This window comes from Vespa velutina, chromosome 16 (assembly GCF_912470025.1).
Source record: "Vespa velutina chromosome 16, iVesVel2.1, whole genome shotgun sequence".
Classification (NCBI taxonomy): Eukaryota; Metazoa; Arthropoda; class Insecta; order Hymenoptera; family Vespidae; genus Vespa; species Vespa velutina.
This window is the reverse complement of record NC_062203.1, coordinates 4531574-4555313: the sequence shown is the minus strand read 5'-3', so window position 1 is coordinate 4555313 and position 23740 is coordinate 4531574. Positions and strand designations below refer to the sequence as shown.

The 23740-nt window shown below is 33.0% G+C and overlaps 4 protein-coding genes and 1 long non-coding RNA gene across 10 annotated transcripts in view; 1 reads left to right on the top strand and 4 right to left on the bottom strand.

Moving 5' to 3' along the window:
• LOC124954751 (protein BCL9 homolog) overlaps positions 1-2684 on the bottom strand; it is a 6640-nt gene extending 3956 nt beyond the window's left edge. Inside the window, exons 1-5 of one of the 2 annotated variants that reach the window (XM_047508123.1) lie at positions 1288-2684; positions 973-1211; positions 566-848; positions 108-466; positions 1-48 (exon numbers count right to left, since the gene is read on the bottom strand). The exon at positions 1-48 is cut by the window's left edge and continues 403 nt beyond it. In XM_047508123.1, the coding sequence (XP_047364079.1) occupies positions 1-48; positions 108-466; positions 566-848; positions 973-1211; positions 1288-1573 (1215 nt within the window). In that variant the 5' untranslated portion in view covers positions 1574-2684. The remainder of the gene's footprint in view (positions 49-107; positions 467-565; positions 849-972; positions 1212-1287) is intronic. The other variant, XM_047508122.1, reaches the window with a different exon arrangement.
• An 829-nt stretch (positions 2685-3513) lies between these two features.
• LOC124954757 (integrator complex subunit 12) lies at positions 3514-5246 on the top strand. Of its 3 annotated transcripts, XM_047508138.1 has the most exons (5): positions 3514-3649; positions 3753-3933; positions 4013-4372; positions 4485-4557; positions 4625-5246. In XM_047508138.1, exons 2-5 carry the CDS (start codon positions 3775-3777, stop codon positions 4921-4923), a joined length of 891 nt encoding a protein of 296 aa, XP_047364094.1. In that variant the 5' UTR covers positions 3514-3649; positions 3753-3774; the 3' UTR covers positions 4924-5246. The 3 variants fall into 3 exon arrangements, with proteins under 3 accessions (XP_047364094.1, XP_047364095.1, XP_047364093.1); XM_047508139.1 differs by having other exon boundaries at positions 3518-3933; positions 4715-5246; XM_047508137.1 differs by having other exon boundaries at positions 3518-3933.
• On the bottom strand, positions 4323-5236 carry LOC124954760. The gene is made up of 2 exons (XR_007102648.1): positions 4956-5236; positions 4323-4888 (listed from the first exon to the last, which is right to left on the bottom strand). It is a non-coding gene; the product is annotated as an uncharacterized LOC124954760 (long non-coding RNA).
• A 1890-nt stretch (positions 5247-7136) lies between the features above and the next one.
• Positions 7137-19946, bottom strand: LOC124954749 (plexin-B). Of its 3 annotated transcripts, none has more exons than XR_007102643.1 (8): positions 18326-19946; positions 16742-17324; positions 15737-16656; positions 15227-15630; positions 14623-15115; positions 10696-14454; positions 10382-10619; positions 7137-8936 (listed from the first exon to the last, which is right to left on the bottom strand). XR_007102643.1 is itself a non-coding variant. In XM_047508118.1 (7 exons), the coding sequence occupies exons 2-7, from the start codon at positions 17127-17129 to the stop codon at positions 10512-10514; spliced, it is 6072 nt and encodes a 2023-aa protein (XP_047364074.1). In that variant the 5' UTR covers positions 17130-17324; positions 18326-19946; the 3' UTR covers positions 7137-10511. The 3 variants fall into 3 exon arrangements, 1 of the variants encoding a protein (XP_047364074.1); XR_007102644.1 differs by having other exon boundaries at positions 7137-8931; XM_047508118.1 differs by having other exon boundaries at positions 7137-10619.
• A 360-nt stretch (positions 19947-20306) lies between these two features.
• Positions 20307-23064, bottom strand: LOC124954756 (plasminogen activator inhibitor 1 RNA-binding protein). Its single transcript, XM_047508135.1, has 6 exons — positions 22676-23064; positions 21846-21999; positions 21468-21653; positions 21303-21374; positions 20722-21226; positions 20307-20615 (listed from the first exon to the last, which is right to left on the bottom strand). The coding sequence occupies exons 1-6, from the start codon at positions 22926-22928 to the stop codon at positions 20523-20525; spliced, it is 1263 nt and encodes a 420-aa protein (XP_047364091.1). The 5' UTR covers positions 22929-23064; the 3' UTR covers positions 20307-20522.
• Positions 23065-23740: the final 676 nt, after the last annotated feature.

Genomic DNA, 23740 nt, shown 5'->3' with positions numbered 1-23740 from the left:
CATATTAGCTCCACGTAATGGAACAGCATTAGGACTACCAACACTTGCCTACAATAGAAATAATTTAAGCTATTTGCGTATGAATATTTTTAATAAAAAATATTTACCTTATTTTTTCCATCTAGAAATTGATGTTGTAATTTATGCCAATCCATACTAGGAGGACATTGAGTTGGTACAACAGATGGGACATTTGTTTGAGGACACGATGATACTGGTGTTCCTTGAGTACCATCTAATGCATTTGAAGAATCTTCTTTATGTTCAGGAAATAACATCATCTGCATTTTTCTTATAGTTGCCAATTGAACTTCTCTATGTTGCCTTTGTTGTGGTGTTAGATTCTCATCTGGCACCTTAACACCCTGTAACGATGGTTGTAAATTCCCTGGACCTGGGCTTGTAGTACCACTTAGCAAACTTGGACTGTGTCCCATTGTTGCATTATTAGATGGTTGAGGATTAGCTAAAATACAAAATTCATTAAGAATATAAAATAATAACACTGTATAAGATTTTTATTTTTTTGCTTAATGTGGTAAGATTATTTAAATGTGAAAATTACCTGAATTACTGGGTGAATTCGGCACTAGGCAAGGCACATCTATATTTGTATCATCTAACGATGGCTCTGAATTTCCAAGAGAATTGCCACCATTTAAGTTACGTATATTAGGTTCGTTCCAAAACTGTGGAGTATTTGGATCAAGAGCTGGTAGATCGGGAGGTTGTTCAGTTGGAAAAGTAGTAGTTGAACTACCTTGATGACTTTTTTGTTTCATCATTGCAAGATTGTTTAACCATTGTGCTGGATTTTGTCGAAATTGATTCATCTTATTTGGATGCTTCTATGGATGACATATACATATAAATTTATATATGTACATATTCCATATATCATAAAATGTGCACATAAGATAACAAACTCGTGAATGAATATAAAGAACATTAGTAATAAAATATATACAATACCTCCAAATATTTTTTTGTGCCTGGTTGCGCACAATGATAAGCAATGATAGAGGGATATTGTCCTTGTAACACTGCTTCTGCACTTTTATTAGCTAATGCCGTAGAGAAGACAAAGATTTGACTTTGCTGTTGCATATATTGAGCTTCTCCACTACTCGTACTAGTACCTATTTGCTTTCCAAGAACATTGCTAACAAGTGGTTGTATTCCATCGGTAGTAATCACATTTCCGCTGCAATCTAATAAAGCAATGATATTTTGTTTAGTATAGAGATATCTATAAGACTGTCACATTTTCAGATCATTACATAATACCTGGCAAATCTTCAGCTGGATTATTGTGATCGCCTTCTTGCTTCACAGAATTTAAAATTGGTTGATTTCCATTACTACTTTGATTCTCAACAGACATTGTTCCATCCCCACTGGTCGGATCCAAACAAGGATCTCTTGGACACTCTGTTGTATCTTCACCAGAAGCATCCTCGTTATTACCACCTGTACCTTCTTCCTTAATCTTGACAGAATCTGTATCTGGTTCCTCCTTGACAACTGTTGTAGGTACGCAACTTGGCTCACTTGGTTTTTTCTCTGTTTTCATGTTTAAAGTCTTGCGTATAATAACTACAATGTCAGACGTTGGTAGACAATATAAGGACCAGATGCATGGCCACTACCATCCGCAGAGTGCGGAAAAATTGAGGTTATCAATGGAAAAACATTCACCAGTTTTGCAGAAGTCTGTGCTTAATAAGTATCTCGAGATATTACCCTCGAGGAAAGCATGGCCGTGAAGTTCCTACTTCCCGGTAGAACGTATTTCGACGAATACAAAATTCGAACGTTTTTAGTCATTTAATTAATTAAACCTACGTAGAGGTTCCACGACATAGAACACGATTCTTGTTGTAAGAATACAACCGATACGAGTATGCAAAGCTAAAGGACCAATATCATAGAGATATTGAAAGTAGGAAAATATCCAAATGTCAGCCTCGATTCCACAGCAAATACATAACGCACCTTCAATTATTATATAGTAGGATACACCACGTTACATCGCGGAAGACCTGTCGAAAACATACGAATAAGTCTAATACACGCTTTACACAATTTCTCTCGCGATATTTTCGAGCATTGTTCTTCAACTTTATTTGTCACTTCATGGTCGCTTTGATTATTTATTTCTTTTACGCACGGCTGCCAACTGCCCGTTGAAGTTAGACAGCCTTTTAATGCACTTCGGACAAGGAAGTTCTTCTGCGTCTTCGTTGGATAAAGAAAGACGGAAAAAGTGCATAGCCGTACCTGACTTGTTCCTTATACACTTGCTCACTTACACGGCTACTATTTTGGTCTTTCTTTGGTTATATTTTCACCTGCTTCCAACCTTTATCCCATGTGTTACTTCTCGGTTCCATGCCCCTGCATATCCTCCGTAGCAACAGAGAGGATTAATTTTTATGATCTTCACAATCGGAACGTTACATTTATTTCACACGGATCAAAGCTGTGAAATTAAATTTGGAATACATGAGATCAGGGCCGGCTCGAGCAATATTATCACCTACGCACTTTATCGTCCATATCCTTAATGCTGATTTCTATTTCATATAACAGTGTCTACTTTTATGTAAAGATTATTTCTAGCTACGCAACTAGTACCGATATTATTATTTTACTACGACTGAATTTCAACATAACTTCATTAATAGACTGACTTTCTTTTTATTTTTCATTTCGCATTTTTCTCACTCTTATTTAATTATTTTGTTTTTAATTGAAACGTCTAATTATAGAATTAATCGAGCTTCCGAAACAAAATTAACAGTTAAAGTATATATATATACATATATATATATATATATATATATATATATATATATACATATATACGTTTGAGTCGAGATTTTACAAGTTTCTAATCGTTTTGATTAGAAATATATAAATATACTGATTCATATTTAGCATGTATTTTCACTCTGGCTATTTTTTCCGTTTAAATTACTGTTACTATATATTCTTACTGTTGATACAATAATATATCATACGTCTTATGTTACAAACTTACATTATTAAAAAAATATTTTGAACATAATCATTCCTTCTCTGAATTTCTTATAGTAGTATTACCAACATATAAATATCTTATTCTAAAGTGCTGCCGCCTACGCACGTGTTCTTTTTTTACTTTTCTATTTTAAAGCGGCTTTTTTAAAAATGTTCAGAAAATATTAAAATTATTACAATTTCTCAGCAAATGATAAGAACATTTTTTAATGATAAAAAATTTTAAATGATAAAGATATTTAAATGTATCATAATTATAGGTTAATTTAAATTGTAATTTAATCCATAGAAAAATAAATTAAAAACATTTTTTCTTGAATTCTAATAATAATCTTCAAATTAATAAAACTTATTGGAATAAAAAAAAAATTAACGAGATATATATATATATATATAATATATACATTTATTTATATATATAGAATTGATTTTATATATATTTTTATTTACATATATTCAATCATTGTTTCATTAAATTCAATATGGACGTATACACAAAGATACTTAAGTCTATACATTGTATATAAGTTTCTTCTAAAAAATTATTGTCATTTAAGGAAAATAGTGCTTCGATCATATTGAATAAAAATTAAAATCAATTAAAAACGTAATATAAAAAGAAATTAAACAAATGTTACCAAATAATTGAAATAATTCCGTTGTAAAACGTACATAACCTTTGAAATTTTTCAAATGATATTTTTTTACAGATTAATATATATTAATTACAAAATGTCACAATTAGAATTAGATCCTCAATTTACACAAGGGTTAAGACTTTTACATTCTACAAATAAAGATTCTGCTGAACAGTTAAGAGCGCTTTTAGATGAAATAATTAAACAGAAGTATGGCCCATCTAAAATGCTTTCTAATGTGTTGCACAAAAAGGTACATACATATATATATATATGATTTATCAATATGATAAAGTATTATGGTGTAACAATAACTTTTATTTGTTATTTAGTATATGATGGAAGAACCAGTATTGAGTGATCACAGTAGCAGTAGCAGCAGTAAAAAGAGTAAAAGTTCTTCTAAACATTCGAGTAAATCAAGTAAAAACAGTTCTCCAGTTAATTTACCAGCACGGGATACTCCTCCAGAGATTATACAATCTGATGACACATTAGCATTAGAAATTTTAGAAGACGATTTAACTTGTGTAATTTGTAAAGGAATGGATGTTGGAGCGAGAAACAGACTTGTTGAATGCGTAGAATGTCATTCTTTGTATCATCAAGAATGTCACGTCCCACATATATTAGATTCGCAAATAGATGTTCCAAGATTAGTGTGGTATTGTTCAAACTGTACAAAATCTCAGGTGTGTGTATTCAACCATATTATGTTGCATTTGCATTTTGCAGAAATCCAAAATTTAAATACACAGATATATACATAGAGAACCTTAATGCTTTCATTATAATCTATTTTAGGCACCAAAAGAAAGAAGCTCACCAAAGACTGTAATAGAGAGTAAATCCAAAGAGCAAAAGAAACCTAATTCAAGTAAGTACAGTAGTACATGATATTCAGTACATAAAATACCATTATGTTATCATTTCATTTTCTTTAGGCTCGAAGCACTCAGAAAAATACAAATCATCATCAAATAATGTAAATCAATCACAACCTATTAATAGAAATAGTTTTCCATCTGGCATAGGTGGTGGTCCGAAGATCATACCGAACATTCATATCATTAGTGCAGATAGGAGATTGAAGGATATGATGAAAAAGGCAAAACAAGAGAAGCGTAGTACAAACAACAATGCAAATTCCAAAAATTCCTCTTCTGCTTCACCAGCGAGTTCTTCAGGGAAATCTTCTCAGGAAAAATCTGTAATGTACAAAATTAAATCAGGAGTGGAGTGAGATGTTTAATTTAATTACAAATAACATCCTACCTTAAATATGAAATCGATTGACATGGTAGCCAGTTGTTTGCCTAGTTCAATGTATAAAGTGTAATAACATTTTTTTTTATTAAGTAAAACATAAAAGAATATCAAATCTTCTTGATATAAATATATATATATATATATGACCAATAAGTTTTTAATATTATAAATAAAATTCACTTGAATTTATATATAAAATAAATAGTACCTAACAAATATTTATAAATGTAATAACTTACATTATGATTAATGATGTAAATATGATTTTATCCTTCGCACAACATAAATCTATGACAATAAGTTTTTAATGTAAAATTTATATATGTATGTATATTTATATATATATATATATATATATATATATATATATATATATATATATATATATATATAAAATTTTAGATAAGTTTAGTACATTATAGTGAAGAAAGTATAATTTGTTAATTCATGATTGTACATCTATTACATTGTACGTACTATATATAAAAAATTTTTTACTAAAATTAAATAGAAATTTGTATTATATATAATATTTACTATCTCAATAGGATGGAAAATATACAAAGAAAAATGAGACGACGTCAATTATAATACCAATATATTTTCGCGATTCTTCAAATGCTTACTTCTTTGTTCCTACGTCCCATTGAAAATTTGGCAAGAGTCATTTCGTTCTCAAGTGTAACTTACAATCTATTCATTTGCAGGATGGGGAGGAGTTGAATATTATTTACATTGATGAGGACAGGGGGGAGGAGGAGCCTTATAAAGGATACAATTGGCACGCGCGCACACACACACATATATGTATTCACACGTACGTAGAGTCGCGACGCAACAAACGCGCGCGATTTAAAATGAATCACATTCATACATTCTTAACAGGCAGATTACCTAAAGGACAAAGGAGAATGTCGCTTTCTTTCTTTCTTTCCAAGCAAAAAACGTATTGGAATCCACGATTCTTTTACACACCGCGTACATCATAATTCCCAACCGTACATATACAGAGAGAGATATTTATTACCAGGAATAATTACCCTCCCATCCCCATCCTTCATGAAGCTTAACAAAGAGTAATCTTAATTCGACATGATCCTCGGTTTCTTTTTTTTCACTATACTACGAAGCATGATACACTAATTGGGCTCACGATATCTTCATCATCGAACCTTCTCAGTCAATTACATTATAATACATACGTTGAATGCTGAATTGACAAGCTTTTCAGATGGATGGAGTTGACTGTCGCACATATAATAAGAAAATTATCCAAAATTTCTCTCCAACGATTATTCTATTTTATCTTTTTCCTTTTCTCTTTTCTGGTTAAGATGTTATCCAGTTCAGTTTGCATACATAGGCGCGGAATCTCATTCGCAGCGCAATTGGGATTTTTTTTTGCAAATTATTGTACATACATGAAATATTTTATCTAGCATCTAATACTATCCATAAATCTGTTCAACGTCCCATTCGATTTTTATGAATAATACTTTAATGCCGCATTGCAGATCTTTTTTCACGAATGTTAAACGTCTTTCTTTCTTTTTTTTTTTGTGTCTAAAAGAACGACCATGTAACGAATACTTTTCGTTTCATGCCAATGAAATGATACCTCGTTAATTCTGATAGTAACGAGGAGACATATTTTTTTATTTTTATTATTTTTTTTTTTTTTTATTAAATACGCATACACGCGTATTTTTATCCATGTACGTTAATCTGTACGTTTCTAAGCATAAATATATATATATATATATATATATATATATATATATATATATATATATATTCACAAGTTTTTAAATAGAAAAAAAAATTAAGAAAAAAATGCGATTCAAAAAAGTGTGTCAAGTTAAGAGTTATATATATTTAATGAATTACCTTTTATATATTAAATTATTTCATGTATCAATGCATACAAGCGTACGCTTTTGTTTTTTTAATTAAAAAACTTGATAACGTATCTTCACGATTAGAAAAAGTTTTAGTTTTTATAACCTCTATGATATATTACGCGGCAAAATTGAATCTTTTGTACCAAAAGCTAATATTGGTATAATTACGAGTTAATAATAAATCTAAATATATTCTTTTTGCAGTTAAGCGAATAAAGCAATAAAAATGCATTTAAGGTTGTTGAAAGTCACATTCCAAAAGCCATACTACAACGAACAGTCATTATTCCTATTTATTACAAATTTATTTGTCATTTTTAAACCAACAAAATATTAATCGTATTCGCTTCTTTGAAAGTTTTTTTTAACGCATTACCTGCCACACACCAAAGTAAGTAATAATGTTTATTTTATGTTTTCATTTTTATATTTGTTTTTTTTGTTTTTTGTTTTTTTTTTGTTTTTTTTTTTTTTTTTAATTCATCATTAAGGAATGAAAAATATATATTCATACTATTTCTAACGAGCGTTGTAAAAAATGGGACGCTCTTTGATTTTTTTTATTTTATTTTATTTTCGTAAGCGATAATCTTATCATCGCATTAGATCATCATCATTACTAAACTATCATCATTATTTTTCCTTTATTCGTTTACTTAGGTTAGGGCAGATAAAGAGTTAATATTTATGGACATTTTATCCATAAAATTGTACGTTTACAATATAGTCATATAATGCGCGTTGGTAAATCGTTGATTTTTATATAAACTAGTACTACATAAGTATAGACGGTTTATGTGTCAATATATTATATATATACACGATTTTAAAAAATAAAGTAAAAATAAAAACGAAACGCTCTTTTTTTTCTTCTAGTACAAATACCATATAATTTGGTCGTCCATTTGTTAATTAAAAGTTCAGATCTATTTGGAGTTAAAAAACAAAAAAAAAAAAAAAAAAAAAATAAATTATAAAAAAAAGAAAAATTACTACGTGTTAGAAAATATTAAATATCATATCTTGTATCGAAATTCAATTTCATGTTAACACTAACGTTTTAAATGTATGTCACATATATCGCGTTTGTTTTTACAATTTTTTCGCGAACGAGGATCATACATCTCATTTCTTTATACGAATGTATGTATGTGTTTACAAAAATAATACTAACGATACTCTCGTATTTTCACAATAACATTTTTGTGTAGAAATTCGAGTTAGTTTCGTCTCGAGAATAGAACTTAATACACACACACACATATATATATATATATATATATATATATATATATATGTATATATATATAAAAATAAAAAAATAAAAAAAAAAAATAAAAAACTATAAAAAAGTGTATACATACATACAATACAATCTTGCACTCAATTTGATACAAATACTCACAGAGAGACATAAAAAGAATTATGCGAAAAAATGTTGATGTCGTGTACAGATTAACGCACATTTGAATAATAGAGAAAGAGTTAGTCTGTTTGTAATATAAATAAATACAATACATATAATAGAGTGAGATAATATGAATTAATGTCGCAGGGGAGGGATTCTGGAGACTTAAGATTAATTGAAATACAAGGAAGAGGATTGTTAAGTACAAGAGAGAGATTTTTGCCCCCAGATTCCCTAGGCCTACATCGACAGAACATCAGCTGCTCTTTTGCTCGTTCTTTTTTTTTCTTTTTTTATTTTTTTAATTCGATCCGAGTAACACTTTAAATATGTATTTCTTGTTAAACCGATCGAGAATTTATAATGTAGCGCATAAAGAGCCTTGGCAGTGCGCGCTGAATTGATTAAATTCTTTCTTTTGTTCGGAATAATACATGTGTGAGATGAATGACGATCATCTCAAGAATGTGACTTAAAAAATGAGCCAGTCTTATATTAACTAAACATAAAATGCATTTATAAAGGAATACTATGTAAATGTCGTTGTAAACGACAAAATTGTCTTTGATGCATTTGCATCAGTGACTTTCTTTCTTCTTTACGTCTCGTAAAATAGATGAAATGTGCTTCTTGACAAATATACACATTTTGTTCAATACTGTTGTTGTTTCTCCTAATCTGATGAAAAAAAAAGAGAAAAAAAAAAAAATTACTGCGTGTGTATATTATGTATATCCAATCATATAAAACATTTTTTTTGCATTTGTTATACGGTTCCTCTTAATAATATACGATAAGAATCATCATTATTGAATGATCAGTGTTAATAATAATATGTATATAAGTAATAGTAGTAGTAATAGTAATAGTAATAGTAGCAATAATAGTAGTAGTAGTAGTAGTATGAATAGTAGTGTAGTAATGATAGAGATGATAATATAATAGTAGCAGTAATAATGACAATAATGACTTGTAATTGTAATAATAAAAATTTCACACATATGCGGTCAAGATTTGTTCGCTATAGTCTCTTTTTCATCTTGGCCACACACGTATTATTAGAATAAAATAAACCATGACAATGATGATGATCTTACTGATTTTTTTTTCTTCCTGAAAACGACGATTGCAAATTACACAACAACGATATTTCATATCCATATGATTGCCTAAAACAAGTATGAACAAAATATGAATTCTAAACAATGTGTAATAAAGACGTTTTTACGTAATAAAAGTAGATAGGCCTAAACTGACTGAGCTGCTCACATAACTCTTTATCATTTAATTTTTCGCTAAAGTTATTTTAATCGTCTTAATTTAATATTATCTCTTATTTTGCCTCTTTCAACAGAGCATTTAACCCTTCAACTTATAATACATATATAGTCCCTCTCTAGCTAGCTCACTACAATCCATGAAAGTGTGTGTTGCGTGATTTTTGCTTTATATATTTTTCATGTGTATATATATATTTATATATATATATATTTATATATAACATATTAATAATTATATATCGTAATGAAGATAGTAGGCATAGCCACTCGTGCTCGGATCACAGACTACTCGCTGCCGTACACCTTTCGTACAGACAGTCTGGTGGACACAATGGCTTTTTCACTTGTTCTCTTCTTGCACGTATTATTTGTGTGTTGTATATATACGTTTTGTTCTATTTATAAATGCATAGATATTCACTTAGTCAGAATTTAAAAGTCACATTCACTTTCTAATGAATAATCACATTAATTAATTTGCATCTCTAATCCTTAAACCTATGTATCTTTATGTACTATAGCACAATATCTTTGAGTAGCCAAGATCTCTAGTGCGAAAGTTTTACATGCAATATATCACACATACTATCATTGAGATTCAAATGAGTATTTCAGTCGCTCGTCTCATCAATATATTTTACAGTAGGCATTCAATTTATCATTTTAAATTACCTCTATATTATATTACAAATTAGGTTTAAGGATTAAAATTGCCAATACTGCTTGTTAATATCTATGCATGTTCGCCAGTGCATTTAATGACACAAACAAAACACTGCAACAGGATTATGACATCCCGTGCACTATCACGTGGCTATCCTTAGCAAAATCACACATACTTACGGCATTGTTATGCACATGGCGTGTATATTTGTACATATGTAACGAGGTGTATCTGATTCATGAAGTGGAGGCACTAGTCAGTGTTTCTGGAGAGGTCGATAGGTCCTGGGATGGAAGGTAAGAGGTTGTGTCAGCAGGCACTAGTCTCTTCTCCTTGGAGCGTGCACGCTACATTTTCTAGTTTATGTGCTAGGTGTAATTTGCGACAGCCTGCGTCTGTCTCCAAGGCCTCTAAAATCTGAAGTAAATGCACATATAATATTGCGTAGATAGAAATATAATACCTGTTGAGAAAACATGAAAATTTTACTAACTTGTTCATAATACTTGCTGACATAAATGTACAGTTCTCTCAATGCTACAATTACGTCAAATTCATTTGCATGAGATGCACTCAATTGTTGCATGGCACTAGACATTTCCTGATCTGTAATTTGTGGCAGCATCTGTACATCCGTATAGAAACGACCGACCTTTTCTCTATAATGTGGTATATCCTTGGCAAAAAGTAATTTATTCGACGGAGAATCTTTGCCTAATCTGTGTTCTGTCATGGAACATGAATCCATAAATGTCTGTGCTATTACAGAAAGGCTCGAGTCGACTGTCGTAGATTTGTTTATATCGAACATGAAATCTGGATTTTTAATAAAATTCACCCAAAATCTTAATGGCAAACTATTGGATTTCCACGCGTGTGCCACTTCTGGATCTACAATACCATGTTGTTTGGCAGCTTCGTCCAACAGGTCAAATAACCATTTAACAGCACTAGGCAGTGCTTCATTAGCTGTCAATATCGTATTAAGAAAGTCGTCAACGAACTTTTGGACAGTGCCTTTCGTTGAAAGCAATCTCGTTAAGAATATTTCGGGAATGGCTTTGTGCGTTCGTTCAGGATGATGGTGTTTATTACTCGTGAAACCCATTCCAGGAGGGTAATGTACTTCTTCTATAGGCCTCACCAAATGGTATAATCGTTGATTACCCCCGTGTCCACTCTCAACATCACCATTTGCCGTTATTATCGGGGGTGAATGTTGAGAATCGAAATAACAGCCGCTAACAGGATGATTATACATTATAGGACTTATTAAGCTGTGATTTGGTGCAGATGGAAGGTGAGTGGACGAACAATGATTTGCATGTCGATGTAAATGGTGATGATGGCCATGATGATGAATCGGTTGTTGTTGATGATGATAATGGGATGGCTTGCATGCGTGACACGGTAGTTTACAAGGAACAGGAAAGCCATCATTTTGTCTAGGAATAAGAGACATTACTGCAGATTCCTTAACGCCATAATGAGCTAATGTATTTATCTTCTTCCATTCGCCGCTACACTTGGTAGTCAGATCTTCATCTTGAAGCGTTAAATGGCCACCGCGACCGTGTCTCCATTCTAGATCTACATCGTGAACGGACGGCTTTAACGAAAAAGGAGTATTCTTGTAAAGAGCATCTAGAATTTTAGATTTCACTTGACTTATCGTGTCACAATCTAAAACTTTGCATTGAATTTTTTCATCCAAATCATCTTGTACAACATGCAAAGTCACAACGCTGTGCTCAATTTGTTCTCGTAAAAGTCTTTCCTCGGACAATGAATAACGTGCGTCGTGCGTTATAACGTCCACAGGACCTTTCTCTATTTGATGTTTTATAGCTTTGAATAATAAAAATAACGATGAACCTGCGTAATCTTTCAAATAATTATACATACAAAGTGCCATCCAATTTGTAAGCATTTTTTCTACTACAGATTCTGTTCTCCTTAACATAAGTTGCGGATGTTTTGTATTAACTGCTTTTTCGATCAGTCTAAGTAATAAATTCATAAGTATATCAGTTGCATATTCCATTTTGCCCATTAATACTACCATCAATAATGAAGCGACGTTAACTTTGTCTCTAATATTGAAGTCTTTTTGTGCCTCTAAAGTTTCAATGAATGTTAACACAAAGTATTTATTATTAATAAGTTGCTCAAATTGCACCATTGCAGCGTCATAATTTGTGCGAGAGACATTGCTGCGTGATCGTGGATCATTCAATATCGGATGATCTATAACTCCAGGGAAAAAGACTTTCATAATGTAATTCTTATGGTCGAGCGTCGGTATGCCGGACGATTCGAGATCTGCTGTTAGATCCGTCATGTCGGTTTGCAATTCAGCAAATGCTTGTTTACATTCCATTCTAACGTTACTTTCGAGAGTATCCATCTGTATCTGAATCCTTTTATATTCTCTTTCAGCTTGCGTACTTTTTCTTCTATAAATGACCAAGACCAAAACGAATAAGAATATAAGACCAAAAGTACCAGCAGCGATACCTGCAATTGCTTCCGGTGGTATAGGATAGGACTTGATAACTTCATAATGAAGATATCCAATAGGAAATCGTAAACTCCTTCCGACACGTACCACAACCAAAGGTAAACCATTTTCTGTTTTTATTCCAAGCTCATCCGTATGATCGGGCTGTTGATCCGGCGGTGTGCAGACCAATTGAGACAAAGCAAGCGAAGTAACGTTACATGGCATCATACCCACGGTAACATTTACATCGGATTCGTCGCTTGCGTAATTAAGATTTTCTCCTTCGATAACTAACGTATCCCCTTTGTACAACTTAACATTACGTGGAAATGGAAAAAACTTCGGATCCTCGACGTATAATAATCGATTTCTGAGACTTTGAAAATGCTTTTCTAAGTCTCGAACAATTTCCACGTTGTCCATAATAAATGCAATTTTAAAGGATAATTGAGATTCTTTAAGCCTTATTGAATGTGAAATAGTATGACTACCTGTTGCCGTACGTTCGTTACGATGAAGAGATACGAATCTTCCAGCAACGCTAGGACTTGGACATTCCATTTGTGTTGGATTTAATACTGTACAAACAGTACGATTTACTGGTGTAGGCTCGGTATCAAAATAAACTTCCATTTCTGGTTTTTGGATGGTATCCAAATTGGTGCCATGTACGGTTATCATTCGCCCACCAGAAGCAAAGCTTTTCAATGGTTTGATCTCCATTATGGTAGGATCGTGCGTATAATTAAATGGATTGTTTATTAATGTACGATTTGCTCCATCGATGGATAAAGTTAACTTGTGAATCCTCCTGACACGACCAGATTTACTTGTAACGCAAGTCAATCTTGTACTACTTGCTTGCGTTGCATTCACATGACACGGTAATTCGTCCAAATACGCAGATATCGTACTCCCAATATTTAAATACATACCAGTAATGGCAAGCTGTGTACCGCCACTTTGTGGGCCAACGGATGGATAAATACCAGTCAGGCGTATGTCCTTGTAATTAAACAACACTGCACTTTCTGTAAATCCAGCGTCATTACCGACAACAACGGAAGCTGTATCCGTTGCTTCATGTTGTCCTGTTCGACAGACAATACGAACGGACACTTCATAATCTACCAAGGTACATGGGGTATCGCCAATATGTATTTTCCCTTCAACGTCACTTTTCTTTAATCCTAAATTACTCCCTTCTATGGTAACTAACGTACCACCTTCAATTGGCCCGCTTAGGGGTTTGATCATGTCTATTCTTGGCTTTGGACATTCTGCAAATGGTGAATGTAAACAAGAATGTTTATACACACAACTATTTCCACACCATGTACATTCAAATCGAGGATCTCTCGTTAGACAGAGCGAACAGTCTGCATGTTCCCTATGCGATCCAAGTACTTCACATTTATAAAGAATTATTTTAGTCTGATCTACATAATGATTGGTATTCCAAACAACGGTCACTTCGGCTTTATATTTTCCCGTGAATGCTTCGTAAGAATAAACAGTTTTGTCACAAACTATAAAACGATTGCTGTCAACTCTTGCTTGAACTTTTAAATTAGCTCCTTCTATCGTAACGATACACTGAAAACCACTGTGCCCTACTTGTGGATGTGGTAAATTTTCAACTTCTAAAATGATTTCTTTAGGTACACTGTTTGGCAACATCAAAGGTTCCTTTTGTGGTATGAATCTAGGGCAATACTGAGCTCCATGTGCAGCAAGATGTGCTTGATTCTATAAATAACAAAATAAAAAGATAAACAAAAAAGGAAAAAGAAAAGGAAAAATAAATAAGAGTTTCAACATATTAAAATTGATTCTAAAAATAAAAAATAAAAAAATAAAAAAAAAAAAAAATATATATATATATATATATCAATAACAACGTCATAATACACTTACATTTTCTCCTGATATTATACCTTGGCAGCTTGTATTGTGTGTACATTTATTATCATATACACACCAACTGCATGCCCATTGAGATTTGACACACTCGGTACATACAGTATGTCTAGAGCAATCAAAAAATGCAAAATTTCGAGAAACGAAATCCTTATTGGTTTCGCTTGAACGTACGGACAATGGCACGAGAACATGATCAGTTCCATCAAGTATATTAGGCCTCTCAGAAATGGGTGGTGTAGGACAGGAAAGACCAAAGCCAGTCATCAATGCATCAATTGGTTCTGCATTGCCAAAAACGCATTTGTAATTGGCACCTGCTGGCAATTCAGGCAATGTTCTAATTGTTAACTGAACCGTAATCATCTGATTGATAGGCAAATGATCAGGAAAGACTTGTTCAAAATCAATACACTGTTGACCAGTGCCTAAGGATAACCATCTTGGGCTACTATGACTTGCTTTCTGACAATCACCTCTTACCGTACACCTACATGAAATAAACATAAAAAATTGAGCAATTTAAACAGTTTTTCTTTTATGTAAATTATTTTATTTGAAACAAAGTGTATTAGTAAGTAAATATAACATTTGTATTTACCTTTTTTCTAATGAACACCAACCGCAATAAGGGTCTTTTGCATCAAGACAGCTACTGCAATTAGTGTAACTATTACAGTGCTCCACTTTGACTTTTGAGATTCTTGAAGTTGACAATACATATATATATTCCCCATCGGGTGAGATTGCTGTATCAGGTAATAATCTTTGACCTTTATCAATTACAATGCTTTCATAAACAAAAGCTTCAGTAGCAGAAAGCAAAACTTTCTTTAATATACCGTCATCAGTTCCAAAAAATGCTATTGTATGACTTTCTGTATTTGCTACAGTCACAGAAGTCACAAATGTATCAGGAAAATGTAAAATTGCTTGACTTACAATAGGTGACACGCCAGAAATTTTCAAGCCCACTTCACAAAAATTAAGGATATTCCCAGTGTTCTGTAATATGAAAATTTATGTATAGAAAATATGTATATATGTGTAAAAATTATGTTAAAATATGAACTTGTACATACTCACGATGCACAAATCCACGTATACTTACACCGGCCGAAGGACATTTTCCATCTTGTATCGGACCACTCACGTAACCCATGTTGCGATACTTGATAGTACCATTGAAACACATATGAATGTTCTCGTTAAATTTCGTTTCAATATCTTGTAGACTGTAGATACAAACTGCTGAACGAGACAAAGGTTCGTTTGTGATACCTTTACTCGGAGAAAACACAGAAACAAACACAGGATCACCAACAGATATCCCAAGTTGCATAGCTAAATCGCTTCCTGCTGATGCTACTTTAGCATCTTGTACCAAATTATAAAGATGTTGCTTTCCATCTCCTAAATCTACCATACATTGTAAAGTCACTTCTGTATAACTATCATAATTTTGATCACTTATACAAATCCTTGCCAATCTAGATGTGTATCCCAATTCTTCTTGTTCAGGAAGATAAGATTGTTTCTGTACTAATACAAAGTATGCATAATCACTTGCATTAAACCCATAAACATATTTGACTAAAAAATGATCTCTGTATTTAACATCGATGTATACTATCGATTGTTTGTTAAATGAAAATTCTGCAAATTCTAAATTACGAAGATTTCTGCTCGAAATGGCAGGTACGTCATGACGATAGTCTCCTCTATTGGTAAACGTTGTACCTACATACAGAATATTTGTCTTTCCCCATGGATTGTAACTTTGACCAATGAAAGCATATGTAGAAGATGTTTCATCGTTAGCTGCTACACTGAGAGGAATAAACTCTGGCTTGATAGATATGTTCGACATTTTGTACTTTTCACAAGCACCTTGACGAAGAGAACCACATGCAATTAAGGTCCGTGATTCAAGGTCAGCAATAAGAAGCTTGTTTACATTGTTCATTAGCGTAGTTGTATCTCTTGAAGAGCAGCCTGTGGCATGACACTGGGGATTATCCAATATTGGTCCTAAACATACAAAAAACAAATTGAAAGTTCTGATATCAATAGCTAATCTCTTAGACGTAAGAAGGCATGTTATATAGGAACTGACCTGTTGAAACATGTTCTTCAAGCTTAAGGTTGGAATCAAGCTGTAAAAGCCTGTTAACAGCTCCAATATAGAGTCTCTTTGTCATAGGATCTATGGCTAGATGATTAAATCTTAGGGCACCTTCTCTCGTTGTATTTGGATCTAAGGCATAAAATCCATATTGTTGACTTTCTTCTGCAGGAAATTGTGCAGTAATGTGAGGTGATTTATTCTCTTGTGGTGGTACGGTAGTACTAGCAGGGGTGTCTATTGCTGCAGTTACCAATACCACTAAAAACCAAGTGGCAACAGACATGGACGAAAATAATGATCCATGGAAGGACGGTTGCAGCAAGCACGGTGAAAATATCGATGAAATAGAAAATGTTCTATATTCCAGGAATCTCATGGTGTGTATACGACACCTAGCAAAGCACGTGCGCGCACGCTAGGCGTGTGCGTTTGTGCGTATGCAAGGCTAGGGTAGGAAGCTTAATAGATATAATCAGGGTATAATAACCGCTGGTAGAACGCCAATATGAATACGTTACTACCAGCAATATGTATGACCAGGTACCGACATGGTGCTCACTGTCCGGTACCCCTGAAACAAAGCAAAGATACAATTTTTTTTTTTTTGTTTTTTAATATGAACATAAATTTATAACTCTTCTAAATTTAGGAATCAAAATTATCAATTATTTGCATTTTTTCTTGACAGTTTAATTTTTTATTATCACTTTAACAACTATTTAATCAACACAAAAGTCTAAATTTTATTGTTCTAACAAAAGATAAATGTAAATTCCCAAAAGCTTCTTATCAGAATACATGTTTACATTTGTTTCATACCAATAAATTAATCAATGCATCTCTGAAATGCAACAAATACGAATGATAATCGCATTATAAAAGACAATATATAATTCGAACGAATGGAACATTTTATACGATTTTAACATCGATGACAGGCTAAGGCAGATGGCTCCACGCTTTTAAGGTAACATCGTATCACGCACCGCCCTTCGTTAATGTGGCCAGCAGAACTGTTCTTGACAGCTATAAGGCCACTGTCTTCGCACAAAGGCAAGGATCTTGTGTCTTGTAATTTAGCTCCCACCGTAACACAAAAACTTGTCGCGTATTCATAGATTATCTTCATTTGTCGAAATACGATTATCACCTCGCACAACAATACGATATATTAGAGGGGAAAAATTATTAGGTAAAACAAAAGGAAAAAACAAAAAAAAAAAACAAAAGAAAGACGTCTATCTAGAGAGAAAAAGAGGGGGAGGGAAGGCAGAGAGAGAGAGAGAGAGAGAGAGAAAGAAAGAGAAAGAGAGAGAAAGAAAGAGAGGAAAAGAGAGAGAGAGAAAGAGAGAGAGAGAGAGAGAGAAAGAAAGAAATGCTTGCACATTTAAACTTTGATAGTGTAGAATCGCAAAGAAGGGAATTTACATTATCAATCACTTGCATGTAATATTATCACGACACATGTAAAAAAAAAAAGGAAAAAAAAGAACGGAAAAAAAGACGAAAAAAAAAAAAGACAAAAAGAAAATGTCGTAAGACACATTTGAATTTTGTACTTGCTCGAATTACCTTTTCCACGAAAGAGTGAAGACGTACGAAACAGCTCTAATGTGAAAGAATCCGATGTGAGGTGAGTCGCCACGGCTACGGCACATCGCGGATATGCACCATGTCTCGTGAGCCTCTATCTCGATCGAATATTTTCTACGACGGGACACCGTCGTACACAATTGAAAACTTGTTTTTCTATTTGACAAGAAGTTATGGTCCTTCGTGTCAGCTAGTCCACACGTGTGTAAATTCGAACAATGTGTCCGTCGATTCACAACACAACACTGAACAGAGAATCGGAATAAGCCGCCATTAAAATTCGACCGACGATAGAGCCTGCTCGCACGAGTTTAGGGCAAGTTGGGGGCCGTGGCTGCGGCATGCGCTCCTGTTCTCCCTCTCCCTTTCTCTTTCTACCACTCGTCCTTTTTTCACGGGCTTAGCCCTCTCTTCTTGTCCTCTTCTTCCCTCCTAATCACCGATACCCGTCGCACTTGTCGCCGCGTCCCGCTACTACAGCGCTTTCCATCGGATCAAATTGGAAACCATCTTGTTTCTTTGTCTTCCTTCCTCTTCCTTCTTTTACCACCAAGGGTGATATATAGAATTCGATCTTACTTTTAAAACTATCAAAACAATTACGTGCAATAAAACATTTAATGTTTACCTATGTTTTATTTAAACTTTAATAATTATTACTTGTGAGCGATCATGATTTAAAATCTAATTCGTAAAAAGGAGAAAAGAAAACTTTTAATCATTCGTGATTTAATTAAACGTACCTTTCTTCTTCCTGTAGATTTAAAAGACAAACCGAATATATTCGATATTTTCCTTAATTCGCCATTAACATATTATTGTCGATTAAGGGCCGAATGAAATGGACTGATCTTGTCACAATTTATTATTGTAAATATCATGTTATTTACACATATACCTAAGCTTCAAATAGCTTCGTAACGGATTTTTTATCGTGGAGAGAGAGAGGGGGTGTGAATTTTTGGCTGTATTATTTTAACGTATAACAAGTGTAGTAAATAACTAATATAGCAATTTATAATTAAGAGTATGACGGTCGCGACGGATAAGTATAACACGTATCAGATTATCAAATTCATTCTGCCGTCCCTTACACTGCCGTTAATCACTCCTATTTCATTATATTTGTTATACATTTGTAAAGCTGTGTATCAGTGTTATCTAATATTCACTTAAACGTTAGATTCAGATCGGTTATATCTGAAGGAAAAGTGTCTATATGTCTTTCTATAAGCCAAACTTATTTTAGCTAAGTAAATATTTTAGTATCAGAATTATTTATTACATAGAAACACACGCTTCAAGAGTCTTCTTAAGTTTTACGCGCGGTAAGCAATGTCGCTTGCCAACTGCGATCAGGAAGGCTTTTTCCAAACACCGTATAAAAATTATAAAACTGAAAGGGTGTTTAAAATTTATAGCTACACGGTTATCGTACATATGTGGTTTAATATACGTATCGGTGCTGCATCCAGCCTTCTTAGGCCCTCAATGCGACATCAAAATTAAAATTTGTTACCTCGCTTCTTTTTTCCATGTTTTTCATAAAATTTTCTTTCCTTTTAGAGTAATATATATGTATGTACATATGTATATATATATATATATATATATATATATATATATATATATATATATATATATATATATATATAGATATATATATCCACATATATATTTAGAGTCTTTAAGTTGTTTTAACTTATGTAAAATGAATATCGCATTTGACTTTGTATTTCTTTCTGTGGTCTTTATGAAAAATTTCTTCGACCTCTTTCCTATTTTCTTTCAGCAAGTTCACGATTATTAACAAGTTCATTCAGATATGCTGCTTCGCTGATCTCATATTGCCACTTATGTTTTATATTTCACAATTATATAGGGTCAATCTTCATAGAAGTACTAAGAATCATATTTGACTCTTTCGTACCCACATAAGCTTCGCACGAATAGTCGTGTGTCAATATGAAGCAGCGCTTTTGGGCGCTAAGTTTTATTCAAGTTACGTATCTCATTCTGCAAAAGGTGTACTGTATGACGCGTTAATAATATTGTCACTGATTCAAGACGGTTGATAATAATATTCGTAGTAATAATAGTAATTTTATCGGCTGTAATAGTACTGATGGTGATGGTGGTGGTGGTGGGATATTGTGTAATCGTTAGACGAAGCTGTCTATCCCAATGAAGGGAAGTCGTTTTCATCGTCTACTTTTGGAGCATTTTGGCGACCACGCGGTGACCTTTGTTCATTTTGTGATGTCTGCAACTGTTAAGGATTTATTCACGATTAATAAGATTTATAATATATTATTTGGCACAATGTGTTACTGTCAAACTAAAAAATATGTTCACAAAATTACGTATATACTTACAGCAGAACCACGAGTATCGCTATCTCTAGGTGCACCGCGATTTCCAAATCCACGTCCGTTGGCGCGTTCACCGCGTCCACCGCGTCCTCCTCGTCCACGTCCACCAGAACCACGCCGAGAATCGCTAAACTGGATTTCAATCCCTAAAACACGCTTTTGCCTTCCAGCACGTTGAGGAAATTCTGCAGCTGCATCGAATTCCTCTTCTGCTTCTTCTTCTTCGTCAGAACCTTCTTTCTTTCGTTCAAGCGCATACATCTTCTTCCAACGAGATAAATCTTCCCCTTCACCAGCTTTGCGCAAGTTATATTGAGGCTTTGCCCTTGTATTTTGTCGGCGTTTCCATTCATCCAAAGTCAATTCACGTGACTCTTCTTCTTGTGGTTTTTCTTCAGTAGAAGCGTCCGCTGGTGTTTCTCCTTCTTTAGTTTCAGTCGGTGCCGGAGTAACTTCTGCTTCAGGTTTATCATTTGTCCAATCTTGATTTTCTTGATTCAAACTTTCCCTGATAAAATCAACGAATTAAATTATCTCTCGTGACAATATCTTTCATCTAAATGTTTTTAAATAGATTTACTTACTCTATTTCATCATTATGAGTCCCCCAGTTATGGCTGCCAGCACCATCTTTCTTATCGATTGGCTTAATACCACTGTGGACAGAAAAAACAATGTATGACCATTAACTGCTAACGAAATAGAAGAACATTCTATCGAATGATAAATGCGTCAATATTAATACGAACGTTTTATCGGATCCTGATTGACGATCAAACTCGCGTTTTCCACGATTATCATAACCACCTCTACCTCCACGTGATCCTCCACGGCCTCGACCCATTCCACGCATACCTCCGCGTCCCCTGCGCTCGCTATAATCACCCCGTTGATTTTCGTTCGAATTTCGAAATTCACGTGTTTCACGACCTTCCCTAAAATTAATAAGAAATATATGATATATACCATGTACACATACATATACACATATATACACCTTTTTATAACCAAAATAATTAACAATTATGTTTCTCTATCTTATTTTTGATAATATATAGAAAATATAATAAGATAGAAAATTTCATATATTTCAAGCATTTAATGTATGCAACATTCAATGAACTAACCCACTGGGTCCACGTCTGATCTCTCCTTGGTTACGGATTGTTCGTTCTCCATCTTCACGATTACGTCTGTTGTTACGCTCCTCCCTAGACTCTCCAGAGAACTTTACACTACGATCTCCGCCAGTTATCCTTGGTTGAGATAATTTCTTCTCGCCTATACATGCAAATGCAATACTTGATTTCTTTCGATGTCAAATTTAATCAAAATCATTAAAACGTGAAACAAGTTTCAAAAATTTTTCTTGGAAAATATTCTTACTAAGTTATAAAGTATTCTTCGTATTTTTACTTTTTAAATCTTAAGCAATCGATGATAATCAATAAAAGAGTAATAATAAACAAAAATCGAACACAAAATTATAACAAAACAAATAAATAGAATGTTTCTTCAAAATGAACTTGTAATTTAGAACATTTGCGAGAGTTATACTTTATAAATAAATACGTTTATAAATAAAACATATATGTAATGATTTCGTTAAACACTGTATGAAAAAAATTAAAAATGAAATAACATATTAACTTTTATTAGGTCTCTTGTTCAAAAGATATATCTATATATTCTTAGTAATATAATTGTGTGAGTCATTGCAAAAATTAAAAATGTAGGTAGAAATAGCGCTATGATATTACATATATTAAAGTTACAATCAATAGAAAAATAACGAAAATATTTAATTAAAAGTAATATGAAAGTAAATCTATCCGAAAAATTAAGAGAAAATGATCATAAGCAGAATTATATACGAAAAGCACATGGGGCCACGAGGAACAAACCGGCGGCCATAATACCGCGCACGAGGCCAGAGATGGTTAAGAAATGAACTAACCTTGATCTTTCTTGATATCCTGGACTTTCGATACCTGCTGCTGTGCATCTTTTATCACACGATTTTTTTGCGTCTTATTACCAGTAGATTTCTGTGTATCGGACTGCTTACTCTTATTTTCCTTCTCCGAAAGCTTATCTTTTTTTTTAGCTTCTTGCAACTTTTGTAAGTATAATTGGGGGTCCTCGGATTCATCCCAGGCAGAAGCATTTCCAAACTTATTTGTTACAGTAATGCTGTATTGATTTTCCATAATGGTTCTTATCCTCTCTTCGTCGAGGATTATTCGAAAATTTCACGGCTACTCTTGAGCCCTTGTGTAACAGAGACATTCAATATTTCAATATGGCCGTGTTGAAGATAGTTCACCACGAGGTCTGCGTTCGGGGAGGGACCGCATAATTGTCTTGCACCCAGCGCGCCACTTCCCCACCAACATTTTCAATAATAATCATTTTAAGTAATTTCCTATTGAAAAATATCGCCGAAAAATGAGTTTTTAATTTTAGTCTTATAGAATTATCAAAATACCGGCTCTACTTAATAAAGTACAGTTCTTTTTATAGTTGTTGTATTTGGAGAAATTGGCATGTTTTTCATGAATCCAGTTAATACCGATGAAAATAGTTTTACAATATTTTTAATCATATGCTTTTGAAAAAATTTCTTTATAATTATCGAGACTTTTCATTTAAATGATATTTTGTTATTTTTAATAAAAATTAATAATGCGGATAGAAGCGCGTCAGAAACGCGGGAAATTTCATATGTGTGCTCCTTGAAGAAGATAACTTTAACTTTTAAGCTTATGTATATAAGAGGAATACATAATGTTTGCCGCAATATATTACAAGAGAAAAAGAATAAAAAAGAGAAATCTATTGTATTAACATTAATAATAACGTATCAATTTATTTCGCGTTTTATTCAATAGCTGTACTTCCGTTTGCCGTATTTGGTATGATTTGTATATGTTAGTTTACGAAATGATATGTTAATATAATTTTACGCATAACTAAACAATATATTTAGATTGAAATGAAAAAATCATTTCAATAACTTTAC

Excerpts from the sequence above, each read along its gene's own strand:
- LOC124954757 (XM_047508137.1), top strand. The coding sequence starts at position 3,736 with ATGATATTTTTTTACAGATTAATATATATTAATTACAAAATGTCACAA. Across the intron at positions 3,934-4,012 it reads CTAATGTGTTGCACAAAAAG|TATATGATGGAAGAACCAGT; the intron begins GTACATACATAT and ends TTTGTTATTTAG. Across the intron at positions 4,558-4,624 it reads GCAAAAGAAACCTAATTCAA|GCTCGAAGCACTCAGAAAAA; the intron begins GTAAGTACAGTA and ends CATTTTCTTTAG.
- LOC124954749 (XM_047508118.1), bottom strand. The coding sequence starts at position 17,129 with ATGAGATTCCTGGAATATAGAACATTTTCTATTTCATCGATATTTTCA. Across the intron at positions 16,657-16,741 it reads TGAAGAACATGTTTCAACAG|GACCAATATTGGATAATCCC; the intron begins GTCAGTTCCTAT and ends TTGTATGTTTAG. Across the intron at positions 15,116-15,226 it reads TGGTGTTCATTAGAAAAAAG|GTGTACGGTAAGAGGTGATT; the intron begins GTAAATACAAAT and ends TATTTCATGTAG.
- LOC124954756 (XM_047508135.1), bottom strand. The coding sequence starts at position 22,928 with ATGGAAAATCAATACAGCATTACTGTAACAAATAAGTTTGGAAATGCT. Across the intron at positions 22,000-22,675 it reads GGATATCAAGAAAGATCAAG|GCGAGAAGAAATTATCTCAA; the intron begins GTTAGTTCATTT and ends TTGCATGTATAG. Across the intron at positions 20,616-20,721 it reads GCGATACTCGTGGTTCTGCT|TTGCAGACATCACAAAATGA; the intron begins GTAAGTATATAC and ends AATCCTTAACAG.